This window comes from Pseudorca crassidens, chromosome 1, assembly GCF_039906515.1.
Source record: "Pseudorca crassidens isolate mPseCra1 chromosome 1, mPseCra1.hap1, whole genome shotgun sequence".
In the NCBI taxonomy this organism is placed as follows: Eukaryota; Metazoa; Chordata; class Mammalia; order Artiodactyla; family Delphinidae; genus Pseudorca; species Pseudorca crassidens.
This window is the reverse complement of record NC_090296.1, coordinates 120,239,527-120,267,364: the sequence shown is the minus strand read 5'-3', so window position 1 is coordinate 120,267,364 and position 27,838 is coordinate 120,239,527. Positions and strand designations below refer to the sequence as shown.

The 27,838-nt window shown below is 44.3% G+C and overlaps 1 protein-coding gene across 3 annotated transcripts; it reads left to right on the top strand.

The window, feature by feature from the left end:
- Positions 1 to 53: 53 nt before the first annotated feature.
- ADPGK (ADP dependent glucokinase) lies at positions 54 to 27,381 on the top strand. 3 transcript variants are annotated; one of them, XM_067752690.1, is made up of 7 exons: positions 54 to 360; positions 7,141 to 7,366; positions 11,207 to 11,269; positions 17,702 to 17,822; positions 22,229 to 22,425; positions 23,048 to 23,146; positions 25,787 to 27,381. In XM_067752690.1, the coding sequence occupies exons 1-7, from the start codon at positions 128 to 130 to the stop codon at positions 26,333 to 26,335; spliced, it is 1,488 nt and encodes a 495-aa protein (XP_067608791.1). In that variant the 5' UTR covers positions 54 to 127; the 3' UTR covers positions 26,336 to 27,381. The 3 variants fall into 3 exon arrangements, with proteins under 3 accessions (XP_067608791.1, XP_067608782.1, XP_067608799.1); XM_067752681.1 differs by having other exon boundaries at positions 25,784 to 27,381; XM_067752698.1 differs by lacking the exon at positions 54 to 360 and adding an exon at positions 505 to 646 and having other exon boundaries at positions 25,784 to 27,381.
- The last annotated feature ends 457 nt before the right edge of the window (positions 27,382 to 27,838 follow it).

Here is a 27,838-nt window from a genome sequence, read left to right as displayed (position 1 = left end):
CCCTCCGGGGGGACCGCGGCGCGCCGGCGTGACGTAGCGCGCATGTCGACGTCGGCACGAGCTAAGCCCGGAAGAGGCGCGGACCGGGAAAGGAGCTGTGCTCAGCCGCTCCTACACCTCTGTGTCTATGGCGCTGTGGCGCGGCTCCGCGTACGCCGGCTTCCTGGCGCTAGCGGTGGGCTGCGTTTTCCTGCTGGAGCCGCAGCTGCCGGGGTCGGCGCTGCGCTCGCTGTGGAGCTCGCTGCAGCTGGGGCCTGCGCCCGCGCCCCCAGGACCCGGCTCCCCTGAGGGTCGGTTGGCTGCTGCCTGGGACGCGCTCATCGTGCGGCCGGCCCGGCGTTGGCGCCGCGTGGCCGTAGGGTGAGTGCCTGCGGAGCCTGCCTCTCTGGACCTCTCCAGGAGGTGCGGGCGCTCCGGGCCTCCGAGGGCCGCCTTGGCGGAGGTCAGGCGGCTTGGGAGCTGGGAGGTAGAGCCGGCGCGGAAACGGGTTCCCAGAGGTCCCCGGGAGGCCCTTCGGCGCTGGTGTCCACGCTGCCTCCTTGGCGAGAAGCGTCGGACGTCTGGGACGAGCCCCGTTCGTCACTGCTGCAGGGACTCACCAGACTGCTTTTTCCTGTCGGCTGGCCCCTGCGCCCTTCTCGTCTCGGTAGGACCAGCCCCCTTCTCTCATCTCCATAGAACCAGCCTAATAGCCTCTTGCAAATCCCGCTCAGCCTGACTCCTTATAGTTCGAGCCTCCTTCATTCCAAGCCCTCCTTCTCTGGCGGCTGCTCTTTGGCAGTCAGCGATGGTTGGTCTTAGCACTTTGGCGGCACCCTCTTGCTTCTGAACTGCTTGAAGGAGGGGTCGTGCCATTAGCTACCGAGTTTATTTCTTTACGCCTTGTTTCCGCTTCCTTAATGCCGTAGTCTGGAGACCACCATTCTACTGAAACTTCTCTCTCAAAGCTCACCGGAACCGAGTTGATTTTCACATTCAACTGCTTCTTTTAGCCTTCTCTGTCGACTGCTTGCAGCCTTCCACGCGTTAAGCACACCCTTCTCTTTGAAACTCTTTTCTTCCCCTGATTTCAGTGACATTGCATATTTAGGGTTCTCCCAAATCACAATGCCTCCTTTCTTTGTATTCCCCTCCCGCGTGTAATTATTCCCTTTACACGAATTTTAGTTCTTGTCTCAGTTCGACTTTAATATCTTGCCCTCACCACAAAAACAGGCCTTCTACTGCTCTACTAGTTCCTGTGAGTATTGGGACCAGAAAGGTTAAGGTAAAGCAGAGTTATCCTGAAGATTCAATTAAATAATCCATGTTATTTAGCATGGTGTCTGCTTTAACGAGGAGACACCTAACGTTAGCTACTATTTTTTTATATCAGCATATTTATTGTTTCTTCAGATGTATCCTCTTTTACCTCTCCTTTCAAGTTCAAGCCCTTTCACCTGCATCCTTATCAGCTCATTAATTGTCCTCCCTGGTTTTGTGAGCATTCATTCAACAAATATTTGTCAACTACGTGGTATGTGTCAGGTCTGTGCTAGGTTCTGAGGATGCAGGGATGAATGAGGCAAGGTCGCAGCCTCGTTTGTTGGAAACAAATATATTCGTTATTGTGTTATTCTGCTCGGGCTACCATAACAGGATACCACAGACTGGGTAGCTTAAACAACAGACATTTATTTTCTCACAGTGCTAGAGGCTGATAGCCCAAGAGCGAGTCCTCTCTTAAGGACTTGCAGGTGGCTGCTTTCTCGCTGTGTACTCATTAGACCTTTCCTCCATTCATGAGCACTTCTGGTGTCTCTCCTTCTTTTTAAACAGACATTAGTCCTATTGGATAATGGCCTCGTTTAACCTCAATTACCTCCTTAAATAGCTCCTACCTCCAAATACAGTCCGATCTGTGGTTAGGGCTTCAATATGAATGGGGGGCGGGGGGCGGTGAGGTGACACAATGCTGTTTGTAACGATTAAGAAAAGTGCTTTGCTGAACTCGTGGTGGGAACAAGGTAGCCTTGTGTCCCAAAGAAGAATTACTGATTCTTCCCAGGATGAGGTTTCAGGAAAAGCTCCATCTGAGAAAGTGACAATCCATTTACTTTTGCTACATCACAAATCACCCCAAAACTTAGTAGCTTAAAACAATGGTCCTTTTATTCTCATTATTCTGAGGTTTGATTGGGTTCGGCTAGGCAATTCTCATTTGGGGTTTTGTGCGGTTTCAGGCAGATGATGGCTGGGACTGGGATCATCTCAAGGGTTGATTGTTGTTGTCGGCTACAACCTCAACTGGTTTCACCTGAACACCTATAGGTGGTTTCTCTATTTAGCTTTTTCACAGCAGGGTGACTGGGTTAGGGGAGGGAATTCCCCAAGAGGACCAGGCAGAAGCATCAATGCCTTTTTGTGACCTACTCTTAGAAGCACATAGTGTTGCTTCTGTCATAGTCTCAGGTCCAAATGATTTTAAGGGGAGGGGACATAGAACACACCTGGAAGGGGGGACTGTGAGCGTCACATTGTAAAAAGAACATGTGGGATGGGACATCTTGTGGCCATCTTGGAAAACATATTCTGCTACAGTGACTTGCAAGGGCCAGGCCCTGGAGAAGAAATGGAATTTCTCCACAAGAAGATGGGGAAATAAGCCCACCTAGGCAGAGAGGACCAAATGTGAAAAGGTATTTGGCTTGTTTGTGAATAGCAAGTTGGCCCTGTATTTAGGGCAAGGACCTTATGGTAGAGGGATGTCAAGTGATGATGCTGAAAGGAGCCTTTTGTATCAGGGTAGGTGATGGGAAAGCCATCAAGGTTTATAAGCAAGTAAATGATGCTAAGTTCTTTGCAGAGACTAACCAGTGGAATGTGAAATTTGAGCTGTGGTTGTAACCTATTTGACTGCTTCACGCTATTTTTGTGGGTAACAGACATCCATTGTTACCAACATTTCTCCTTACCCAGATTTTCAGCCTAAAGATGAGAATGTACAAGGAGTAGGTGGGTGCAGTACTGGTACCAGAATCTCATTTGGCAGGTGCGTGTGTGTTGTAGTTTGATCTTTTAGGAGAATATACAACACACACACACACACACACACACACACACACACATATTCACTATCTTTCACATACTCAGTCAAAGCACACAATTTAATATGACTCATAAAAAAGGAAAGTCTTGAGACTCTGACGCTAGTTAAGAGTCCATAGAGCTTTTTCTTGTTTGGCAGTGGTTTTCAACAGGTGAGATTTGAGAAGAGGTTGGGTGTTGTACAGTAAATAGAGGCATCAAAAATGACAGGATCTTAATACTGGGGATCTTACAACAACCTTATGCAGGCAGATACAGAGATTGTCATCCAGCTTTCACAGGGAGTAAACTGGGACTTGGAAATACTGATTTGCCCAAGATCACACAACTGTCGAATGCCCGAGGTGCAGCCTAAACCCATTCCTGGCTCCACATTCGTGCCATGTTGTTGCCACGAAGAGATTAAGAAAAAGGAACAAGTTTGTGGTGGAAGGTAAGCATTTTGATTTCAGAGGAGGGGAAATGTACATTCCTGTGGAATTTTAGAGGAAGCTGGGCCCTCAGCTGCTGACAGCCAGAGGCTGTAGTTGAGGAGCAGGGTTGTAGACCTTGGAGACTCCAGCACTTAGGCTGAGGCCAGAGACTGGACAACATCACCTAGGAAGAGAAAGAAGGGAAGGTAAATGGCAAGGGTGGGATTCGGGGAGGCACTGCCATCTATGTAAGGGGCAGGTGGGAAGGGACCAGGGAAATAAAGGATAGGAGAGGTTTCAAGAAGATGGTCAATGGCGAGCCCACTGCCACATCTTTCTAAAGCATGTGCTCCCTCCCCTGCTTCAGAATCGGGCCCTGGTCCTGAGGTTCATTGGGTGAATGATGAACCCCTCATCCTAGCATTCATTTTCCCTTACCTGGCTTCATCCTGACCTTTGAAACCTGTCTAGCTCTTCTCCCCTGTTGAAACTCTCCTAACTGGATCAGCATTCCTGTTGTGTCCAGAAACAAGATTAATCCCTTTGTCTACATCTTTGCTTGTGTATGCTCCCTGTGGGTTTCAGTATCAGATAAATCTGGGGTTGAATTTAGGCTTCTCCAGTTATGGCCTTTGGAATGTTAGTTGACCCCCAGCCTCACTTTTCTCAGCTGCAAGCAGTGATGACTGCTTCCCTATCTTAGAACGTTTTGCGGATTGGTGTGGTCTGTCTGAAAATACCTGCCTTCTTTCTCTGTCCAGAGCACCATCCAGGGTGTGGCCCAAGGACCACTATTCCTGCCTCTTGAATTTCTCTTCTCTACAGTTCTGTATCTTACAGCGATTATGATTAGTTCTCATAATATCTCAGGTAGAGTGTGAAAGCTAGAAAGAATCTTAGGAAATGATTTACAGACAGTAAAACAGAAGAGAGGTGATAAGGACCACCATCCTTGTCTTTAAGGAATTTACGATCCAGAAGAAACTGTCCCTCATTCCCACCCCACCCCCAAGTCTCTCATAATATGCCTGGCAGCCCTAGCTCCCAGCATCCTCTCTGCTAGCACAGCCACTTGTTCAGGCATTCAGCATCTGTTGCCTCACTTTATCTTCCAGTTGTTTCATCTGTGTCTTCTTAAAACTCACATTGTAATCTTTTATACATTTCTTATTGAGCTGTGAAATTCTGCCTAAGTGTCAAATGAGCATAATTTTGTCTTCTGGTTTTTTTACCTCCCCGCCGCCCTTTAATTTTCCCTGATAAGAAAGCACCTTAGGTAATGTGCTTGTTTACGGTTTAGTATACCGTTGAAGTGCAGAGAAAGGTTCTTGTTCTGGTTGAAGTATTATAAAATATAACTAGAAAGCACACCTAAAAGTACTTTGTTTACTATCTGGCACATAGTAGTGTTCAATGATTTTTTTGTTTTAAAAAGCTACCAAGTAAATTTTTTCCTCTCTAAGATTTTTTCCTTTAGTATTCATGACATGATTAGGTGGGGGATAGAAAATGTTCCTATGATAGTTACATTGTTTTAACTCAAAATTTGTTCAGTTGGGTTTTGTCTTTGCTGCAAAATGTGCTGAACATTGTTCCGTTCAGTTTTGTTTTTCTGTAAGTGCAGCTTCCTCCATTATCATCTTTAAAGAATCAAACTCTAAAGTCTCAGCACAACTAGATATGGAGGTGGTGTTTACTGAAGTCGATTTTGAAGTCGTTATTTCCAAATATGGGTATATCCCTCAGTATCTGAACTTTTGCTGTCCAGCCTCAGGACCCCAATCCATTTGGACACATTTTCTAGGTAGGGCTGCTTGGTGGGAATGGGTGTCTCACGCTATCCAAACTCTCACTGTCTGAACATTGGTAGCCTACTGGAGTCTGAGAGCCAGGGATGCCTGTATTCCTGTTAAGATGCTACCCTTCAGACATCTAACGTTGCATCCAGTAGAAATAAAAGGACACTTCGTGTGAGGTGGGATTGAGACCAGTTTACAAGGTGTGTTGGTTCATTATTATGTAAGGCTGTGAAAGGATTAGGTTTTAAGTGTATCATTAAGAACCTTCCACATGCTGTCAATGTGTTTTATGTGCTGAAAAGTATACTCACTTTTAGATTATGCTTTTCCAGTTGACGAGAGTAATTATATGTGTGTTTGACTTTAAAGGAATAAGAACATTTGAGTATTTAAATGCAGTGTGGTAGGCAAAAACCTTTTCAAAAACTTGGGATTCATAGGGGAAGAATTAATAAAAGAATCTTTATGATGAGTATGCAGTCAGTTTTGCGTCATGAGGAGGGATGTGTTTCTTCCCTGCCCTTGTAAACCTTCCTTGAGTGATGTAAATAATATCTAGCCCACATGAGAACCTTTTAAAAATTGTTATTAAGTTCTAAAGGTAATGTATGCTTGTAAAAATTAGAAATATATCTGATGAGAAAAATATATCTCCTCTCCCTTACCACCATCTCATTCCTCATCTTAGAGTTGGCCACCATTAATGATTTGATCAAGAGATTTTTAAAGGAGACTGGAAGGGAAACACTGTAGGTATATATTATACACTAAAATCCAATCCATTGGACCTTCTTTATTGATGAGTTTACCTTCTGGTTTCAGAGCTACTCGGAATTAACCTGGAAGCACAGCCTTGTCACCAGAAGCTGTTTCAGTTGGTCTTCTAGCCCCACTGGCAGGGATGGCAGAGGCAGGAATAAAGGGGCCTGTGGTGGGGCAGGAAGACCTCATTTAGCTAATGAGGTGTTTGGAACTTCTCGTTTAAGGGATGACTTTTAGCAAAGAAACACTGAAAATGTAAGCCAGAACTCTTCCATGCACACATAGGAGGGGCCATGCCAGACAGCCTTATATGTACTTTATAATTTCTGTAGCACCAACCAAGTGATGTCGCACTGGCTTCTTACCAGCCTTTAAAGTTCATGGATGGGTCCGGTGAACACCTGCGAAGTGATGAGTTGTTACAGGCTGCAGGTGCACTTAAGTCTTTAAGGCACCACTCAGCTCTAAGAATTTCAACTGGGAGTATTTAGACATTTAGGTATTTAGTGTATTTTACCACCATCCTAATATATCTTTCAGGGGAAGATGGATTTTGACCAAAACTTTTATTTTGCTTACTCTGCAGCAAGCAGTGTTCCTAAGCATTTATTAACTTAATCTTCACAACAGCTCTGAGTTAAATACTCATATTACACCATTTTATAGATGAGGAAACTGAGACAAAGAGAAATTAAAGTGACTTGCCCACATCACACAGCCAGGGTGAATCCAGACAGTTTGGTTCTGCCACCATTTTCTCAGAAATGCTAAATTTGTGTTATCATGATACTTTGTTCTGAAATGCTGAGCACCTGTCTTCTCTCTTTGTAACTAGTGTAAAAGTTTGCCAAACTCTTGCCAAGAGTCCTGTGTTCTGATCCTAAGACATACATCCAGATAAAGTAATCCTCTTTCTGCCATATGCTATTTACTTTCCAATTCGGGTTTCAAATCCACTTCATCTGTTTTTTTGTCTGAATACAGGCCTGTGAAACATTTCCCTGTTGTTAAATGCAAAGTAGTTGCCCCAGTGCTTCTGTTTCTTTCACACTGTCTCTCTCTTCCTTCCTTCCTTCCAGAGTCAATGCATGTGTGGATGTAGTGCTGTCAGGGGTGAAGCTCTTGCAGGCACTTGGCCTGAATCCTGGGAATGGGAAAGATCACACTGAGCTGCGTTCGAGGAATGATCTAAAAGAAGCCTTCATTCACTTCATGGGGAAGGGAGCAGCTGCTGAACGCTTCTTCAGTGATAAGGAAACTTTCCATAACATCGCGCAGATTGCATCAGAGTTCCCAGGAGCCCAGGTCTGTTTGCCAGTGGTGGTGGGGAAAGACACCTTGTTTGTATGGTTTCTAAAAGCAACCAAGCAGCTTTTTTCTCCAGTTTGCCCTAAGAGGGTAATTGTTAGGAATCCAATTCTACAGTGTTTTTCTCTTTTTTGAAAACTGTATCTGACCTTCCTTTAACTCAGCTGTTTCTAGTCAGTGCAATTCAGCCAACGTTTATGAAGCATATTTACTAAAATTTTGGTTCTGGGTTATCCATTAAATTGCTCTTTTTTCGTGTTATTCAAGTTTAAGGTAGGAAAGATATCTACTCCAAACTTGTTTGGGTATTGCTTGGCTGATAACTTGCAGTAATCTAAATATGCCTGAGTCCTTCCTAAGCAAAACAAGGCCAAACCCACAGAGAAAGAGTTCTAGCCTTTGCCTGGGAACGAGGGAGCTGGGTCCTTACCTCTGCTCTGCTGGTCCAGAGCAAGTTTTCTCATCCTCAGCACTATTGACGTTTAGGGCTAGAGAATTTTTCCTTGTGGGGGTTGTCCTGCACATTGTAAGATGTTTAGCAGCATCTCTGGCCTCCACCCAGTAGATGACAGTTTCACTTCTCTTCTTCCCCAATTGTGACAGTTAAAAATGTCTCCTGACATGGTCATATGTTTCCAGGGTCAGGGAGAGGAGGGATGCAAAATCACCCTGGTTGAGAACCACTGGTCTAGTTCGGTGGCTCTTCGACCTGAGTGCGCATCAGAATCACTTGGAGGGATATTGAAACACAGGTTCCTGGGCCACACTTCCAGAGTTCTGATTCAGTGCCTGTGGGGTGGACCCAAGAATTTACCCTTCCAGCTAGTTTCCTAGTTATGTTGATGCTGTTGTTCTGAACACCTTGTTCATAGAACCATTGTTCTACAGGGTAGAGCCTCTCAGAGATAGAACTTAGAGCTCCCCAAGCCCACCTGGTGATCATAAACAACGCCCTGGGGCCTGCATGGTCCAGACACTTCCTCAAGGCTCACACACCTGCTGCTACACCTGCCCTCACACCTCTTACTGGCCAGTTTTGGTTGTTTGTTTAAGAATCTCTCCACCCCACCACATCTAACCCCCAAATTTTCTTACCTAAAATCTTCCTTTGGCCCATCACCCCAGTCTGGGTGTACTTCTCACAGGGGGAGCTCTTAATGCCATTTTTGATTGGTACCTTTCATAGACCATTCTTTGTGACCACTTATTTTTATAACTATTAAGATTTTAAAGTTTTTTTTCCCTTTGAAGCCACCCATTTGAACATTAGAAATGGGCATGAGCATTACCCAGCATGAGCATTACCCAGCAAGCTATTAAAACTTCAGTTACAATCATTTTGACAGCTGAGTTTGGTAGTGAGAGTCTGATCTTTTTTTTTTCCTTTCTGTCTGCGCAGCGCAGCTTGGGGGATCTCAGTGTTCCCCAACCAAATCCTAACCACTGGACCACCAGGGAACTCCTGAGATTCTTATCTTTTATGAAAGAATCTTGATAGTTCTAAAAATATGGCAAGTCTACTGCTTAAAAGTCTTTAAGATTGTAGTATTTAAACCACCAATTTGCTTTCTATTCTAGTTTCTTCTGCCTTTTGTCTCATAATGCAAACATTTTTTTCTACAGAAATTTTATCTAGCTTTTGCATCATCTAAATTATTTCTTAACATTGTAAAACCTAAAATGTGTTATTTGTCTTCCACTAGTGTGACACTTCATTTGGCGCCTTGTCAAACTCCCTTAAACTATAAGGCAGATTGACTGATAAACAGCAGTTCACGATAACTATTATATGAAAACTCTAAAATCCACTTCATGGAATCTTAATGTTTCACCCAAGATTTTTAGTAAATTCTTCTAGCCACCATAGTAAATAAAAAATAAGGTTAACATGTTAAAAGGCCAAATTTCAGCATGTATATCACAGTTTTAAATTTATCTATAGTAAGCCATTACTGTCCCACCCGAAACCAGTGATCGGTCAACACAAACCTTGGTTGGGCTGAAAGTGAGGTCTAGCATCCAGAGATGAGTTACTTATTCTGTGCCTCTGCATGGGACTGGGAACTAGGAAGGTGAGGTGCTAGCGTTCCTCCCAGGCAAGGCTGTTGATGAGGTTTCTCAACTAGAGCATCCGCCGTATTTCCTACTTGTCAGGTTTCCAAAACACATGAATCCGTCCTTAGCACAATGGAATACTAGCCTTGAATTATTTGCTCTTCTGCTCTAGGTCCTCAGCTGAGAGATGTGGTGTTTAGGAGAAAACATTGTCCTCTATTGGAGTCTGTTACCTTTAGAATTTACTCCCAGGAAAGCTCTTATGTTTCCTGATGCATCAGTGTGTTCTTCCTTTCTCAAAATCTGGCAACAAACATTTACTGAGCACTTATTGTAAGAAGACAGTCCTTGCCCTGAAAGAGCTAGACATGTCCCCAGATGACATTAGCCCAAGTGGACAAGGGCTGTAATGGAGGTTTGTTCTGAGTATAGGGGTGGCGAGTAGCAAGGGATCTGTAATCCTGTCTGGAAGGGGGGTTGTGGAGGTGGAGGTGGCCATGGGAAAAGGGAGACAGAAGGCATTGCAGAAGAGGTGATGCTGCAGCTGATACTTGAAAAGTGATCAGGGTCTTACCAACGAATGAGAATGGGGAGGCATCCTAGTCAAAGAAAGCAGCATGTGCCAAAGGCACAGAGACAGGGAGGAAGGCAGACTTGGAGAGCTGCAGGCATGGTACGGAAGGGAGGGCAGGAGATGGAAGTAGAAAGGAAAGCAGGGGACAGATAAAAAGAAAGGCCTGTGTGCCTCACTTAAGAGTTGGATTTTAAAACTGATTCGGAAAGATACATGCACCCCAATGTTTATAGCAGCATTATTTACAATGGCCAAGATAAGGAAGCAAGCTTAGTGTCCATCAGTAGATGAACAGATGAAGATGTAGTGTGTGTGTGTGAGAGAGAGAGATGGAATATTACTCAGCCATAAAAAAGAATGCAATTTTGCCATTTGCAGAAACATGAATGGACTTAGAGGGTATTATGCTAAATGAAATAAAGTCAGACAGAGAAAGACAAATACTGTATGATATCACTTATATGTGGAATCAAAAAATACAGCAAACTAGTGAATATAACAAAAAAGAAACAGACTCACAGATAAAGACAACAAACTAGTGGTTGCCAGTGGGGAGAGGGAAATGGGGAAGGGGCAGTAAAGGGGTAAGGGATTAATAGGTACAAACTATTAGGTATAAAATAAGCTGCAAGGATATATTGTACAGCATGGGGAATATAGAAAATATTTTATAGTAACTGTAAATGGGGTATAACTTCCAAAAATTGTGAACTACTCTATTGTACACTTGTAATTTAAGTAATATTACATATCAACTATGCTTTGATAAAAAAATTGAGTTGGATTTTAGTTCACTGTAGTATTTATTGATTGATTTTCAGGAGGAGACTGTCATAGTCATATACTCATTTTAGAAGGGTTACAGTGCTGAAGATGAGGTCTATCCATGCTTGTCATATTTCCTTTTGTTTCCTTATCTGTTCCGGTTGCCTGAAGCTCAAGGCCAAATTTGATCTAGAGTTAAGGCAATTATACTAATTTCCAAGTGTAGCAATATGTTTTTTCCACCTTTCCTTATAACTCATTGTCTATTAACCTATGGGGTTAATGTTTTTATTAACCTCATCTGTATGTACTTATGAAGTCACCGCAAATTTTTTTGGGAAAAAAATGGACTGTAAATTAATTCAATAAATCAAAACATTATTAAACTTGAGTAACATAGTTAATGCTAAAATACTGTCTAATAACCTTGAACTGTCTTATAGCACTATGTAGGAGGAAATGCAGCTTTAATTGGACAGAAATTTGCAGCCAACTCAGATTTAAAGGTAAGTCAAATTCCCAGATTAAAACCTGTGTCCTTCACTAGTGTTTAAGTAATTTTAGGAGTAAGAATGAGTATCTTTCTGTTCCTTGATTCAACTTGTGCCAGACCCTGAGGCTCTTGTTAGGAATATAGCAGTGGAAGGAGAGGAGTGGTAGCTAATGCTTTCTGAGTGCTTACTGTGTGCCTGACGTTGTTTCTAGTGTTTGATGTGGATTACCTCATTTAATCCCTGCAACAACCTGTAAGGCTAGTTGGTACTCGTGCTGGTACTGCTGTTGTCTTGCTTTCCACATGAAGCTTGAGGCATAGGGAAGTTCGTAGCTAATACAAAATAGAACAAGGACTTCCCTGGTGGCACAGTGGTTAAGAATCTGCCTGCCAGTGCAGGGGACCTGGGTTCAATTCCTGGTCCGGGAAGATCCCACATGGCACGGAACAGCTAAGCCCGTGCACCACAACTACTGAGCCCATGCACCACAACTAGTGAAGCCCACACTCCTAGAGCCTGTGCTCTGCAACAAGAGAAGCCACCACGGTGAGAAGCCCGCGCACCGCAAAGAAGAGTAGCCCCCGCTCGCCACAACTAGAGAAAGCCCTTGCGCAGCAACAAAGACCCAACGCAGCCAAAAATAAATTAATTAATTTATTTTTTAAAAAATGAAAGAGGGCTTCCCTGGCGGCGCAGTGGTTGAGAGTCCGCCTGCCGATGCAGGGGACGCGGGATCGTGCCCCAGTCCGGGAGGATCCCACATGCCGCGGAGCGGCTGGGCCTGTGAGCCATGGCCGCTGGGCCTGCGCGTCCGGAGCCTGTGCTCCGCAACGGGAGAGGCCACAAAAGTGAGAGACCCGTGTACAGCAAAAAAACAAACAAACAAACAAAAACGAAAAAAAGAAAAGAAATAGAACAGTTTTAACCTAGGACCCCAGAGTCCACGTTCTTGAGTACCTTATCATGTAATGGTTAAGAGCACGTGGGCTCTGGAGTCAGTGCCTGAGGCTGGGAATTGTACAATGATGAGAGAAGACTTAATTGGCTGTTCTGTGAGCCTGGATCCAGAGTGTTGAAAAATGAACGCCACTAGATAGGGACATGTCTTCAAGTCTTAGGCCATTTGGTTTAAGTAGAATTAAAAATTACTGCTATGTTCAAAATAACATCTGAGTAAGAAGCTCTTTTGCTACAAGTGGAATAGGTCTGAGGGGGAAAGACAGCAAGGAGGTTATTGCTGCTGTCTTGCTATAAAATGATTGAGGTTTGGATATGGTAGCCAGAAGAGGAGAAGCCTATCTAAAGCCTACTAAAATGGAATCACTTGGTGCTAGACCATACATGGGGACAAAGAAGATAGGTTTAACAAAGATGATTCTAGAGTAAGTGAACTTGAGAAGTGCAGAATAGATGTGGCTACTGACGGCAGAGAAAGGAAACCATAAACAGTTCTCAGGGGCACAGAATCAGAAGCCCAGAGATGGACCCAAAAATTCAGATAAATGTTCAGCAGTTTAAGGGGAAAAAATTCATATGGAGCCACACTGTACACTGAGGGATGGATGTGCTTAGATGTGGAGAGCATATTAAAGTGTGAACGTTCACATTTTAATAAGAATTAAAGTTTCATAAAATATTAGGGTGTGGGAAATTTTTTTTAAAATAGTTATTATCTTTATAGATAGTAATTAACTCCCAAACAGAGAATATTAGAAATTACAGGGCTGACCTTCAGAAGTATTACCAGCTAATGGATGGAAGAGAAGGAAAGATCAGTCATAAACTAATTAGAGAGAACCCAGGCCCTTCCCATCAGAATCCTGGGCATTTGAATGGGTCCATAAAAGGCCACTCTCTTGACCCTGAGAAGTAATTCTGGCCCTGGAAGTCCTGGGTTACATTGACCTTTCAATATTGCCCTCGTCTGGGACCAGTATTTGCTGTTGGTCTCTGGAGAAGCTGGGCCTGAGACCAGTCTGACTGGAAAGCATTCTGATTTTTAAAAAAAGAAAAAAAAATGTCTGGCCTTGGTAGAAGATTGAGGAAAGAAAAGGGATATCTGTTACTCAGTCCTCACACCAATCTGATGAAGTTAAGGTATTATCACCGTTTTAAAGACAGGAGGTCCAGAGAGGTTAAGTAATGTAAGAGATTAAGTATTGTGCATAGGGTCACCTAGCTAGTAAATGATGGAGCCAGGATTCAAACACTAGGCTCTGCCATGACCTCACCACCTCATATTGCTCTCTCAGAGAGATTCCATTTAACTTGATGCAATGCTTCTCGACATGGACCAAGTGATCATCTGAGAACCACCGCAGATTAAGAATTAGGTATTTTCCAAAGGCAATAATAATCATTAACACTTTCATAGTTCTTACTGTATGCCAGGCACTGTCTTAAGTGCTTTACATTATATTAACTCTTTTGATCCTCACAGTGCCCCATAAGGGAAGTCTATTATTATCCCCATTTTGTAGATAGAAAAAATGAGGCATGGAGAAGTTAAAACTGTTCAAGGTCACATACCTAGGAAGGAGTAGAGCTGGGATTTGAACCCAAGTACTCTAGCTCCAGCGTCCATGCTCTTTACAACCAAGCTATGTTGTCTCAGAAATAGACCCTGGTGAATATAGTAAAGGTAAATTCAGTGGAATGGTGAAATAGAAGCCAGATTGCAGAAGAGAGCAGTGTCTTTATGGAATATATTTTGGAATTTAGCCAAGAATTAGAAGTAGATGTTGGATCTTGTCAAATGCTGCTGTGGTTTTTGTTTTTTAACTTTGGTATATGGTTATTACATTGATTTTCAAATGTTAGACTAACCATGTATCCCCAGAATAAACCTCACTTGCTTCTGATGTATTACCCTTTTTTTTGGATTCAATTTACTAAAATTTTGTTTAAAATTTTTATATCAATTTCCCTGGGGGATATTGGTCTGTATTTTTCTTGTATATCTGTCTGGTTTTAGTATCAGAGTAATACTGACCTTATAGAATGAATTGGGAAGTATTTCAATTTTTTTAAAAAAGTGTGTAGAATTGGTATCATATCCTCCTTACATGTTTGTAGAGTTCACCAGCAAAGCCCTCTAGCCCTGAAGTTTTTGATACGGGAAGGTTTTTAACAATTTCGATTTAATAGATAAAGAGAAATTCCGATTTTTTATTTCTTGAGTGAGCTTTGGTAGTTTAATCTTTCAAGAAATTTGTCCGTTTCATCTAAGTTGTTGAATTTATTGGCATAAAGTTAGTCATAATGTTCCCTTATTCCTTTAAGGTCTGTAGAATCTGTAGTGATGTTCTCTCTCTCTTTCCTGATACTGGTAATTTATGTCTTTTTCTTTTTTTCTTTTCCTTGATACGTTTGGCTATAGGTTTGTCAATTTTGATCTTTTCAATAAACAATGAACTTTCAATTCTACTGATTTTTTTTTTCTGTATTTTTCTCTTTTCTATTTCATTGGTTTCTGTTTGCTTTGAATTTAACTTTCTGGTTTATTAAGGTAGTAGCTGAGGTCACGGATTTGAGACCTTTGTTTTCTGGTACAGGGTGTTTAGTGCTATAAAATTCCCCTTAAGTACTATTTTAGCTGTATCCCACAGATTTTGATACTTTTTGTTTTTATTTTCATTCAGTTCAAATGCTTTCTGATTTCCCTTTGATTTCTTGAGATGAGGTATTTAATGGCCCATCTATGTACTACTTAGAAGTGTGTTATTTAGTTTCTAAATATTGGGAGGGTTTCCAGATATCTTTCTGTTATTGATTTCTATTTTAATTCCATTGTGATCAGAGAATATGCTTCTCTGATTCGTATTAAATTTATTGAGACTTTTTTATGACCCAGAATATAGTCTTATCTTGGTGAAGTTCAGTGTACACTTGAAAAGTACATATTTTTCTGTTTTGGAGTGGAGTGTTCTATATATAAATGTCAGTTAGGCCAAGTTGGTTGATAATGTTGTTCAAGTCTTCTATGTTCTTAATGATTTTCAGTCCACTTGATTTATCTAATACTATTGAGAGAGGGGTATTGACATCTTCAGCTATACTTATGGACTTGTCTATTTCCCTTGCAGTTCTATAACTTTTTGCTTCATGTATTTTTAAGCTGTTATTAGATGTATAACTCCTTAGAATTGTTACCTCCCTCCATGAATTGACCCTTTTATCATTACCAGGGATAAAGAAAATAATTTCATAATATTCTTTGCTGTGTAATCTATTTTGATTAAAATAGCCATTCCAGCTTTGAATCGTGTTATGATATATCTTTTTCCATCCTTCTGCTTTTAACCTATTTGTGTCTTTATATTTAAAATGTGTTTCTTGTAGGCAATATATAGTTGGGGCTTGCTTTTTAATACACTTTGACATTCTCTGTCTTTTATTTGGGGAGTTTAGACCATTTACATTTAATATGATTATTGCTATATCAGATAGGTTTAAATCTGACACCTTGCTACTTGTTTTCTTTAGTGGTTGCTTTAGGGTTTATAATGTACATTTTTAGCTTATCACAGTCTGCTTTCAAGTGATATTATTAAACCACCAGATAGAATGTAAGAACTTTAAAATAGTATACTTCCATTTCTCCCCTCCAGTCTTTATACTATTATTGGCATATACTTTACTTCTAGATAGGCTATAAATCTCATACTATGCTGTTAATATTTTTCTTCAAACAGTTGATTATCTTTTAAAGACATTTAAATAGTAAGAAAAAGATCTTATATACTTATCCAGAGTTACCATTCCTGGCATTCTTCATTCCTTTGTTTAGATCAATATTTCCATCTGGTATCATTTTCCTTCTGCCTAAAGGATTTCCTATTTCCTGTAGTGCAGATCTGCTGGTGATTAATTCTTTCAGATTTTGTATATCTGGAAACTCTTTTAGGCTAAATTGCAGCAGGATCTGTAGGGCTTACTCAGTTTTTTTCTGTTTCTTAGGGATCACTGTCCTTTGTTGCCCAGTGCCCAAATGTTTTGAAAACCATTATTTCATAAATTTTATCTGTTTTGTTGTTGTTTCAGGCAGGAGGGTAAATCTGGCCCTTGTTATCTCATCTTGGAAGCTGAAGTTCTAGCCAAGAATTAGAGAAAAGAAATAAAATTATAGGGGCAAGACTTTTCAGAATTGGCAAATAGCGAGCATGTGTCGAGAGGGAAATGTATTTTCACCCAGAAGCTGGGATTTCTTAGATGCATGAAAATGCCTCTGTACAAACAAGCAGTTAATTAGCAAGTAAAAATGCTTTTGGAAGCTTCTGGATGGGACATATCAAATCTGAAATGGTTACAATCATCTTTGAGGACTTTCCTTCGAATCCTGGTCCAGGCCCTCATGGTTCAGGGGCTTTGAGTCTGTTAACCTGGTCATGAGTGGGGCCAGAGCTGGCATGGCAGAAACAGCAGCAGGTGTGAAATGGCTTCTAGAAGGAAAAGCCAGGAAGAGGCCCAGGTTGGAGTTGAAGAAAAGGTTTTTAAAAAGTTGCAGAGCACCTCCCCCCATACTTTCAGAATCGAGGTGCTCTTTAATTTTTCTATTTGGAAGGCTATCTTGTTCACAAAGCAGCTAAGTATAGTAGGGAGCCTGATCCCACAAATTAGGTCCCCTGGTTGATTATTGTGGTCCTTTTCTATACTGTGTAAATTCAAACAGTTGTTTTCATCTGGCAGTTTTGAGCAGACAGCATCCTGTATCTATTTGCCTACACAGGATGTGAGTCAGTTAAGAAAAGAGAGAAAGTGAGGTACAGTGTGTCTTAGTCTGCTCAGGCTGCCCTGATGACAAAATGCCATAGACCGGGTTGCTTAAACAACAGAAATTTATTTTCTCACAGTTCTGGAGGCTGGAAAACCCAAGATCACAGTTCCAGCAGGGTTTGGTTTCTGATGAGAGCTCTCTTTCTGGCTTGCAGACAGCCACCTACTTGTGTGTCCTCACATGGCCTTTCTTTAACAGGTGTGGTGAATAGAGATCTCTCTCTCTCTCTCCCTTTTCTTATAAGGCCACCAATCCTGTTGAATTAGGAACCCACCCATATGACCTCATTTACTTCCTGAAAACCCTATCCAGATATCATCACATTGGCCATTAGACTTCGACATGGGAACTTGGGGTGGGGGTGGGGAGGCCACAAACATTCAGTCCCTAACAGGGTGCATGGGATTCAGCAGCAGCCTAGGTACCTGTGTAACATGTGTGACGTGGGTCTTTTATCAGCCTCTCATTTCTGGGTACATTGTGTCTATACCCCCCAGGCCCTGGTAGTAGCCCCTCTAGTCCGTACCTCCAAACCAAAAGCTTTCAAAATTGGATTTGGAATCCAGCGTTTTGTTGAAATGAATAGAAGTGCTGGATGTACCTTAATGAACAGATTCCATGGGACAAGGGGCAGATCTCCTGATAGATTTCGTATTGCTTGTCTCCAGGTTCTTCTTTGTGGTCCGGTTGGTCCAAAGCTGCATGAACTTCTTGATGACAATGTATTTGTTCCACCAGAGTCACTGCAGGAAGTGGATGAGTTCCACCTCATTTTAGAGTATCAGGCAGGTAAGAGGAAATGAGTAAGTACTGGTGTAAACCTGGCTAGAGGGCTGTGTGTTGTCAGATGGGGGTATCACTGTGCTAGAAATTCATCTTTGTAAATTGGCAGGATCCTGTTCTTGCCTTACCAAAAGCTTCCTGGCCCCTGGTTCTGCTGAGTTGGTACTGACCATTGTCTCAAGGGAGAGTGATGTAGAGTATTACAGCACTGAAGAAAATTCCCAGGTCTGCAAATGTAATTGATCTGAACCCAAGAGATATCAGGCTGTAGGAAAGCAAGCATCTTGAATAAAAATGAAAATGTGTTAAACACATATATATAAAGTTTTTCTTTATCACTAAGAAGAAAGAAGGGCAGGTAGAATCTGCTGAGCTCTGTGCTGGGTTCTGTCCTAGGCCTTTCTGGCCAGCTGTTCCAAGCTGCTTAGGGTTAATACCAGGCCTCTGGCAAACTTCCTTTGAAGCATTTTATTTTCCCTTGGGTGTGTAAGTGGAAGTGTTTTGTATATAACAACACATATTATTTCCCATTACATAATGTTCCAATGTTTATAACTCCAAATCCACCCCATCCCACCCTACCTCCCCCCAGTAGATTTTATGTGTTATACAGACTACAGATCTGATTTCTGAGAGAATCCTAAATACCTGAACGTATTCTAATTTTGTTTATTTGATCCCGTGTATTTTCCCTGCTGAGAACTCTGACTCTTGAATTTCTGATTCAACACATTATTAATTCACGTTAAAGATTCAAGCATCTAAACAGACTAATTGGTACCTTAAAGCAGTACTTGCTTAATATGCATCAGTGAACTGCTTCCAAGTCAGACGATTAAGAGAACCTCACCTACTAGAGTAATTGACTTTAATATAAGATACAAAATATAGTGTATCTTAAAAATTATGCCTTCCGCCAAGTACAAAAAAAAATAATTGTTTCTTGTTTCTGGTTCTCTTTGGGGTGCTTACTAGAATGAGGGAGTTAGGAAGGGCAGGGTCAGAAAATTAAAGACAAGATGTTGGAGTGGGCAGTTCCCATTTGCACAGTTTTTGAGTTTCTCTCAGTGGGAAATCAGAATGATGGCTCTTACTGCCTGAAGGTAGTGGTATGGAGTGAGCTGCTCAAATGAAAGGCGTGAGCAAGTCTGTTGACTGGAAGGATCTAGAAGAGCTGAAGATATGCCTTTGAGGCGCTGCTGCTGCTGCCAGTTCCAGATTCATCTCACATCCGCTCTGTTGGCGCTCACATCATGAACTTGGGACCTTTCTGGTCCCTGTGCCTGTCATTTTCCCTGGTGACTACAGAGTAGAGAGACTAGTTTCTTCACCAAGACTTTGCTGTTGTATTTGACAGCTGTGCCTTGTATGTGGTTCAGAAGACAGCACAGCTTATCTTGAAAGGAGATTGTCTCCATCCTTGGGTTTACAAGCTTCCCATTTCAGTTTTTCTTTTCTATGCCTTATTTCTTAGTACAAAGCAGTGGCCTTCCACTCAACTTTATGTAAAGTTACATTTTCATTGGCCCCTGGAGGAGACCTAGTCTAGCAGTCCTCAGTTCAGCTCTCTTAACAGAAATCCATCCCCTGCTTCTCTCTAAATGAATAAATTCCCAGAGGGGATTTATCAACTTCTTTTTCCTTCTCTCCTACCAGACCTTTCCAGAGAAGCTTATTTTCAGGCTTTGGGCTGGGGATCCAGTGAGTCACTGCATAGGTTTTGCTGACTTACTGACTTAAGGGCAAGATCATAAGTTGAGAGAAGGGATCACTTAAGGGAATAAATTCAAAGCTTAGTGAGAAAAGAGGGGCGTTGAATATTATTACAGGCTCACCCTGTCTGCGTTTCAGTCATTTTGCTTTTCGGGCCACTCCATCAGTCAGTCCTGCGTCCTGTGGAAACTGCCAGTGAACAGCTCTCCACATCCCTCCTTGTCTTTGCCTTGCGGAAGCCTGTTTATTTTTGCCTGTCTCACTTTTTCCCTGAGCAGATTAATTTGTTTTGAATGCCGTGTGGCTCTTCTCTACTAGGTTACGTTAGATAGTGCTTATTCACAGTTTCACTCTGAGTGGCAGTTCCAGGTCTCTACTCGTGGAGAACACTCATGTTGTGTATTTTTCCCATTGTACAGTGTCTTGTTAGTTGGGGAAGTATTCGTTTAGAATTCATACCCGCATCTTTTGTGTCATGGACATTGGAGTCATCGTTCTGTTCTCTTCCTCGTGTGTTCTTTTGCTGATTCAGTCATGTGGCTATATGCTGGGTGCAATATGAAGCAGTAGAAATATGATAGAAGAAGACACAGGCCCTACCCTCAGTCCACATTTCCCTACAGGAGGTGGAGTCTTGAATAAATGATTGCACAGTTATGTGCCAAGTCCTATAATAAGGCCCAGTGGTGGCCCAGGGAAGGAGGTACTGTAATCGAGTCTGCTTGAAGGTGGCAGAGTTCGGAAAGGCTTCCTAGGGGAGGCCGTCCCTGCGTTGGGTCTTCAGAAATGAAGCAGAGTTGGAATGCTGCTGTCAGCCGTGTGGATCACCATTGGGTATTTTCTTTAGACAAATAATAAGGCATGGGCCAGGAGTTAAGAAAGGAACGTGGTGTTTTAACAAGCATAACCATTGCATCAGGTTTTAGGAAATAGGTGATGTTTTCTTTCCTGTTATACAAATGACCCACATGTGAAATGTTTTCAGAGGAATGGATTCGGTAAAAGTGAACTCAGAGCAAAGGAAGGATAGGTTTTCCCCGCCTTGACACCCGCTCTAGAGTAAGCCCCTCCCCTCCCCCCACGCACACTCTGCAGGGAGGCGGGGCTGCTGCTGTTGGCAGAGGAAGCAGGAAGCAGGGCCCTGACCCTGGGGGGGCACATCAGCTGGCAGCATGAGGAGACCCTCTGCTGGGGTGGCTGCCGTGGGGAAAAACTTTCTGAAGGAATAGCCAGTAAATGATAAAACCAATGAAAGACTAGGCTTCAGCATATGGGCTTTGATTTTGTAAATGGGACCGGTCCTTTGCGTGGAGGGAGAGCTGTGTAACCCTAGGTCATAAATCCTTGCCCCCCAGTCTCGGGCAGTGCGCCAGGCTGGGAATGACTGCTCCTCCTGGTGCTCGGGGGACATGGCCTCCAAGGCACCGCCTCAGGCTGAGTTTTGAGATTTTCAGGACTTCAAGGAGAGGAATGTGGGATGCGCGTGGGATGGCACCGAGTGAACTTGGAGAGGCCCCTCTGCCCCCCACTGCCCCCCCTCCGCTAGGACTCGGGCACTGGCGCCATCCCCTCAAGTGCTTGGCAGCTGGGGGCTCTCAGCTGGTAGTTCCCCACCTGACTGCACATCCGGGTCTCCAGGGGTGGGGCCCTGCCCCCTGCACATTAAAAACTAGGTTCCGCTGGAGATGCTTCCTCCTGGCCGCGGTGCTGAGAGGCACCCCTGTAGCTGCACACAGATTCCCAGCTCCTACCCCGCCCAAGACCGCACCGGGGAGGGTCTGGCCTCCCTCTGCCTGAATCAGATTAGGGAACGCTGAGTGGGCACTCTGTGCAGGGGACTGTGACTGGGCTGTGGGAATCAGAGACATACAGTGTTGAGGGGGGATGGGGCACAAACCTGCGAAAAGTGAAGTAATGATACAAGTTTGAATACTAGTTAACATAGTAGAAGAGAGGACTCAAAGCAAAGTGATGAATCACCAAACCACGTAAAGGAGAATCTCTGGATCCTCAAAGCAGTGAGAGTACACCTCAGGCTGGAGCAGTTGGCAACCCTTTCAGGAGGTAGTAACACTTGAACTTAGTCTTTTATTCATTATTCATTATTCCAAAGCAGCTCGCTCACGGGAGGCTAGAGCAGCCAGATACTCTTAGCTTCTGGATCCAGTGCCCAGGAACCACCAGTGGGCGGCAGGGAGGAGGAGGTACAGTCATTCCAGCCTCCTTAGGTCCCAGCTAAATGACAGGTGCTGGGGCGTTACTGTGAGGTGGAAGGTGCTTTGGGAAAGGCAGCATGTCCTACGTTCGGAGACCCGCATGGTGCCCACTGTGCACCAGTGTTTGGAAGTTGTGCTCTGCGACTGGGAGGGACACGGGCATCCTGTGTTTGGACAGGAGAGCTTCCCTGGGACTCGAGGGGAGCTACTTGCCAGCTCCTTGACAAAGGCACACAGCACCCGTGCTGTGTTTCTGTGTTTTTGTGGGGCTGGGGTTGGGGTTTTGGGTTTGTTTCTTTCTGACCACCATCTTCCTGGCTGTGGCACCATGCTTCCCTTAGGCCATGGCAGCCGGGGTCCACTCAGCCAGAGGCCAGCCTGCCCAGAGCCAAGGCTCCAGTGAGGCCCCCGCCAGCCCCTGCACAGCTAGGAGACTTAAAGCCTCTTCCTTTTCTTCCCATTGTGTTGACTGGGCTTTTCTAGGGGAGGAGTGGGGCCAGTTAAAAGCTCCCCATGCCAACCGATTCATCTTCTCCCACGACCTCTCCAACGGGGCCATGAATATGCTGGAGGTGTTTGTGTCTAGCCTGGAGGAGTTTCAGCCAGACCTGGTGGTCCTCTCTGGATTGCACATGATGGAGGGACAAAGCAAGGAGTTCCAGAGGAAGAGACTCTTGGAGGTAATAGCACTGTTATGGGATTTCACAGATCGCAGCTACCGTTTTCCTTCAGATCCCTGCCTCTCTCAGCCCCTGCAGCTTGCGCTGCCTTGCCCTGGGTCCTGGCCTCCCGGGACGTGTCGTGGCAGCCGAGAAGCCTGTCTGCCACTCCAGCGAGGCTCCTCATGGGGTTCTCTCAGGCACGGGCAGCATCTTGAGTAGGACAGATCAGAACATCGTCTTGCCTGAGCCTCTGCTTCCTGTGCTAAGCTGAACGTGGCTGCAGACTGCAGTGTCTGTAGTTTGTGTCCTTCGTGTTTTCTGTATCATCTCATTCACATCAGCTGTGCTGCAGATTCACACAGCAGTTGAAGCTGACTGCTCAGTTTAGGTTCCCAGGAAGAGGCTGGCTGCGTGAACGTTTAGGGGCGGTTCCTTGTGCTCTCTGAGTCCTTAACCCCAGTGCCTCTCTGCAGAGCCTGGTTTTCCCTGTTGGGAAAAGCCTCCCTTGTCCACAGTGTCTGTGGCCGCCCACGTGGCCGGGAGCTTTCATGAGGATGCACTGCCTCTCGGGACCTGTTCCTTCCCTCTTGCCTGACTTCCTTCTGTTTCTGATGGCAGTGCTCTCCTCTCGTCTCTGCAGGTCATGACCGCCATTTCTGACATCCCCACGGGTATTCCAGTTCACCTGGAGCTGGCCAGCATGACCAACAGGGAGCTCATGAGCAGCATTGTGCATCAGGTAACCCACGGGCAGCACGGGGGGTCACTGAGGTGTGGGTGTTGTCTCACTCAGACCTGGGTCCGTGAGATCCAAGTCCAGGAGCCAGGACTGTGCTGGAACAGGATCTCCTACTAGATTAGGAATATGGCGGTGTTACTGATGGGTTCTTGGGGCATGTTTCTCCTTCTGGAATGGGGAAGTTAGAAGTGAATGCCTTTTGCAGCAGAACTCAAAGGAGAAAACTGAAAGCCCAACTTGGGTGCTTTCAGTTGAACTTCAAGAAGTTCAGAGAAAGGAAGTTTGGGGGGGCGCTTCACTCCCTCACCGTCAGGCCGTGAGGTGTTCAGCCTTTCAGCAGTAGCAATGATCAGATAAATCCAAGAGTGCGGTGCTTAAGAGCACAGACTTTGGAAACCGGGTTGGAATGCCAGCTTTGCCACTCGCTAGCTTTAGGCAGGTTAGTGAACTTAGGCAGGTTAGTTAACCTTTCATTTATTGTTATTTAACCTCTTTAATGGGTAATATATTCATGTGGTTCAAAACTCAAAAAATATTAAAATATATTCATGAAGTCTCGCTTCCTCCTGCCCCCTGTATCCACTGTTAGTAACCTCTTTACTAGTTTCACCTGCTCCCTCCAGAGTTATTGTGTACGTATATAAGTAAATATGGGAATATAGCCTTATTTTTTCATCCTTTTTACCCCCAAAGATAGCATAGCATACTGCATACACTGTTGTACACTTTGCTTTTTTTCACTGGATGCGTTTTGGAGCTCTCCTCTTTGTCATCACTTGGTTAGAAGCAGCGTGTGGTACATCCAGTGTCTTTAACTCCAACCAAAGCTGGGCATTTGGCTGTCTGCCCTTTGCTGTCCCATACAGCGCTTCAGCAAGTAACTTTGTACATGAGTTTATTTTGCCCATGAGCAGGTACATGTGTATGATAAGTTCTCAGAAGTAGAATTGCTAGATTGGGGCACAAAAAGCATTTGTAAGTTTGATATTGCAGAATTCTCGTCCATGAGCACTGTACCAGTTTACTTCCACTAGAATTCTCTACAAGTGCTTGTTTCCTCATATCCTTCCACTGGAATGTGATTAAGAACATGCTTTCTTACCAATCTGACAGGTAAAAAGTGGTATTTCAGAATAATTTTTTTTAATAGACTACTTTTAGGGCAGTGTTAGGTTCACAGCACAGGTGAGCAGAATGTAGAGCCCATGTAGCCCCTGCCCTCCACACCCAGAGCCTCCCCCATCACCATCCCCTGCCCCAGAGTGGGGCGTTTGCAACAGTCAGTGAGCCTACATTCACATGTCAACATCACGCAAAGTCCATCGTTTACATTAGGGTTCACTCCTGGTGTTTTTCAGTATCTTTTTTTTTTTTTTCTTTTTTACTTTTTGGCCACAACTTGCGGCATGTGGGGTCTTAGGTTCCCTGACCAGGGATCGAACCTGCACCCCCTGCAGTGGAAACGCGGAGTCTTAACTGCTGGACTGCCAGGGAAGTCCCATTCGGTATAATTTTTATTCTCATATTTCTCTTTTTGAGGTTATTTTTTCACTTCTTTAAAAAGCCATTTTTATTTCATTTTCTGTGTAACTGTCTACTTAACCTTTCTAAGCCTCGGTCCCCTTATCTGTAAGATGGAGGCCATCCCTCCTGCCCTCAGAGCATTACAGTAAGAAGTGAATGAAATAGAGCCAGTAGCTCAGTGTGTAACAGAACATGCAGTAAACGGAAGTGGTGTTACATTAGCAAAGGGACAGGCCCTTGATTTTTTTTTTGCCACACCGTGCAGCTTGCGGGATCTTAGTTCCCCAGCCAGGGATTGAACCCACGCCCTCGGCAGTGAAAGCGCGGGGTCCTAACCACTGGACTGCCAGGGGATTCCCAGGCCCTTGATTTTTAAAAAAATATATGCGCGTGCAGACACACCCCTGCATACCCACAGGGCTCATCTCTCTTGCACAAACATTCACCTTATTCAGGTCCCTGGCTCTAAGGAAGGAAGTGCTAAGTAAGAAAGATAGCAAGGTGGACATAGTGGTACCCCTCAAGATAGAAAACCATGGCTCTTGTTTGGTGCCCTTTCACACACAGTGTTATTACTAAATTCAGTCTTCCTAACCCACACCTGCCTAGAAAGCTTAGATCAGACGTGAAGCCACTCTCCTTGCTTCTTGGTGTTGTGTGCGAGGAACCCTTACAACCCTGCCTGTGGGCTTCTCCACTGTACTGGTGTGACACCTGCTGACATTCAGGAACTGAGAGTCAGGCCCCGTCGGTGGTGAGAGCCTCTGCTGTGTGTGCAGAGGCAGAAACTGGGCACCGTGGAAAGCAGTACAGAGTGTACCCCTCTGCCTTTGTATTCCAGCATATAAACAGAAGACTGGCTCTAATACAGAGTTACTGCAACTTTCCAGTTGACCGCAAGTGATGATGAGCGTGGAGATAGAGGTGTAATAGCCAAAATAGGGACCTTGATCTGTCACTTCCCCCCACAGACTTCAGGAGCAGGGAGTCTTGTGGTAAAGAAGAAAGATGCCGGCCCTACCTGCCTTCCCTGACATTAGTCGTCGGCTGTGTCCTAGGATACTTAGGAGCTAGATGTCCATCAGAAAAAGACCCGCATTTTGTTTTTGTTAGCAGGTCTTTTCTGCCGTGACTTCCCTTGGGCTGAATGAACAGGAGCTGTTATTTCTCAGCCAGTCGGCATCTGGACCTCACTCTTCCCTCTCTTCCTGGACCGGTGTTCCTGATGTGGGCATGGTCAGCGACATCCTCTTTTGGATCTTGAAGGAACATGGGAAGAGTGAAAGCAGAGCCTCAGACCTCACCAGGATCCACTTCCACACGCTGGCCTACCACATCCTGGCAACTGTGGACGGACACTGGGCCAACCAGCTGGCGGCCGTGGCTGCAGGAGCTCGCGTGGCCGGGACACAGGCCTGCGCGACAGAAACCATAGACACCCGCCGAGTGTCTCTGAAGGCGCCCCGTGAGTTCATGACCTCCCGTTCGGCGGATGGCTCCAGGGTCATGTTAAACCCAAACGAGCCAGTGGTCGAATGGCACAGGGAGGGAGTGTCCTTCCACTTCACACCAGTGTTGGTGTGTAAAGATCCTGTTCGAACTGTGGGCCTCGGAGATGCCATTTCAGCCGAAGGACTCTTCTATTCAGAAGTACACCCTCACTAGTAGGAAGATTGTTGTGGGTCATTTTTCTGAAGGAGGAAAACTAGCCAACCTAAGAATGACAGGATTTAAGTGGTTTGGGAAACAGGATTGAGAGTGTCAAAACCGTTTCTAGATCTAGTTGGAAGACAGCCAAAGAAACAACAGCAGATTAAACTGTACCAGATACATTCCAGCCAGTTGACGATTACACAGAAACATTTCAGGTTTTAATCAAAATTCAGCTATTTACTAACAAGACTGGATTTTTCTTGTTTTTTGTTGTTTTTTTTTTATGTTGTGTGTTACAGGGGTGAAAACTTGATTCCCAGATCCCCTCTTCAAGTGTTTTAGGCCTGACTTCTTTACCCTCGAGAGCATGTCAGTTTGGAGAAAGCACTCCTCCTTGCCAACCTCGGGAGTGCGTGCTCCCTCACCTGCTCCCATGTCTCTGGTAAAGTGCAGTGTGAGTTCTCGCGTTCTCTCAGCTCAGCGCTCATGGCAGGATCATGATTTCCATTCAGTGTTCTAATGAAAAAATTTAATGAGCACACCTTCTCAGTCTTCTGCTCTCAAACTTAGGACAGAGCCACAAGTAAGGACAAAACAGGCCCTCCTGTGCGTCAGAGAGACAGCAGAGGCTGGGAGCCTCATGGTTCCCTTGAGGGAGCCGGTCACTCTGCAGCTGAGGAGCCTGCCTGGCCTGCAGGGTGGGGCTGTGAGCTGAAGGGCTGCGCCTTCCTGCCCTGGCTCCTTAACTGTAGGCTGGCTGGTCAGAGGCTCCTGTGCCTGGGCCCAACCTCATCGCCCAGCTCTGGACGTGCTTTCTGCAGTAGAAGACTGATCCATGTTCTTTCTGATCCTTGAAGGCATCTTACAACTGGAATATGCTTCTGGGTATATAACAGATCATGTGTGTTTTACATTGACACATCACATCCATTAAAGAGTTTGACCTCATAAGGGTCCCAGGATCATGAATAAGTTTGTCATGTTATGTATTTATTTTTTATAAATCAAGGAGACTTCAGCGTGCTTTTAAATATTAAAAACAATTTACGTTTCAGGAATGTGAAGTCTGTTTGTGATTGATTTCATTTCTACCACGACTCTGGAGCCATAAATCATTTTGATCTTGACTTGTGACTTACATATTCCTCTGCTCTTGAGGTGTTTGATTATCTTGTCTTCCCCATCACTAGGTTAGGCAGCCCCTCACACTGAGTCTGAGCTGTAGGTCTGTCTTCTGGTTTAAAGTGACAGAAGAGGGACTTCCCTGGCAGGCCAGTGGTTAAGACTCCATGCTTCCAATGCAGGGGCACAGGTTTGATCCCTGGTCTGGGAACTAAGGTCCCACATGCTGTGCGGTGCAGCCAAGAAAATTAAAAAAATAAAGTGACAGAAGATACTAGTATCAAGTACTCGAGCCAGTATGACCCAGCAGTTGGAAAGAGTGTGGTGAGCCTTCTCAGTACGTTCAAAGAGCAGTATAGACACGTGTCAGCTGGTGGCAGGCCAGCTTAGGTC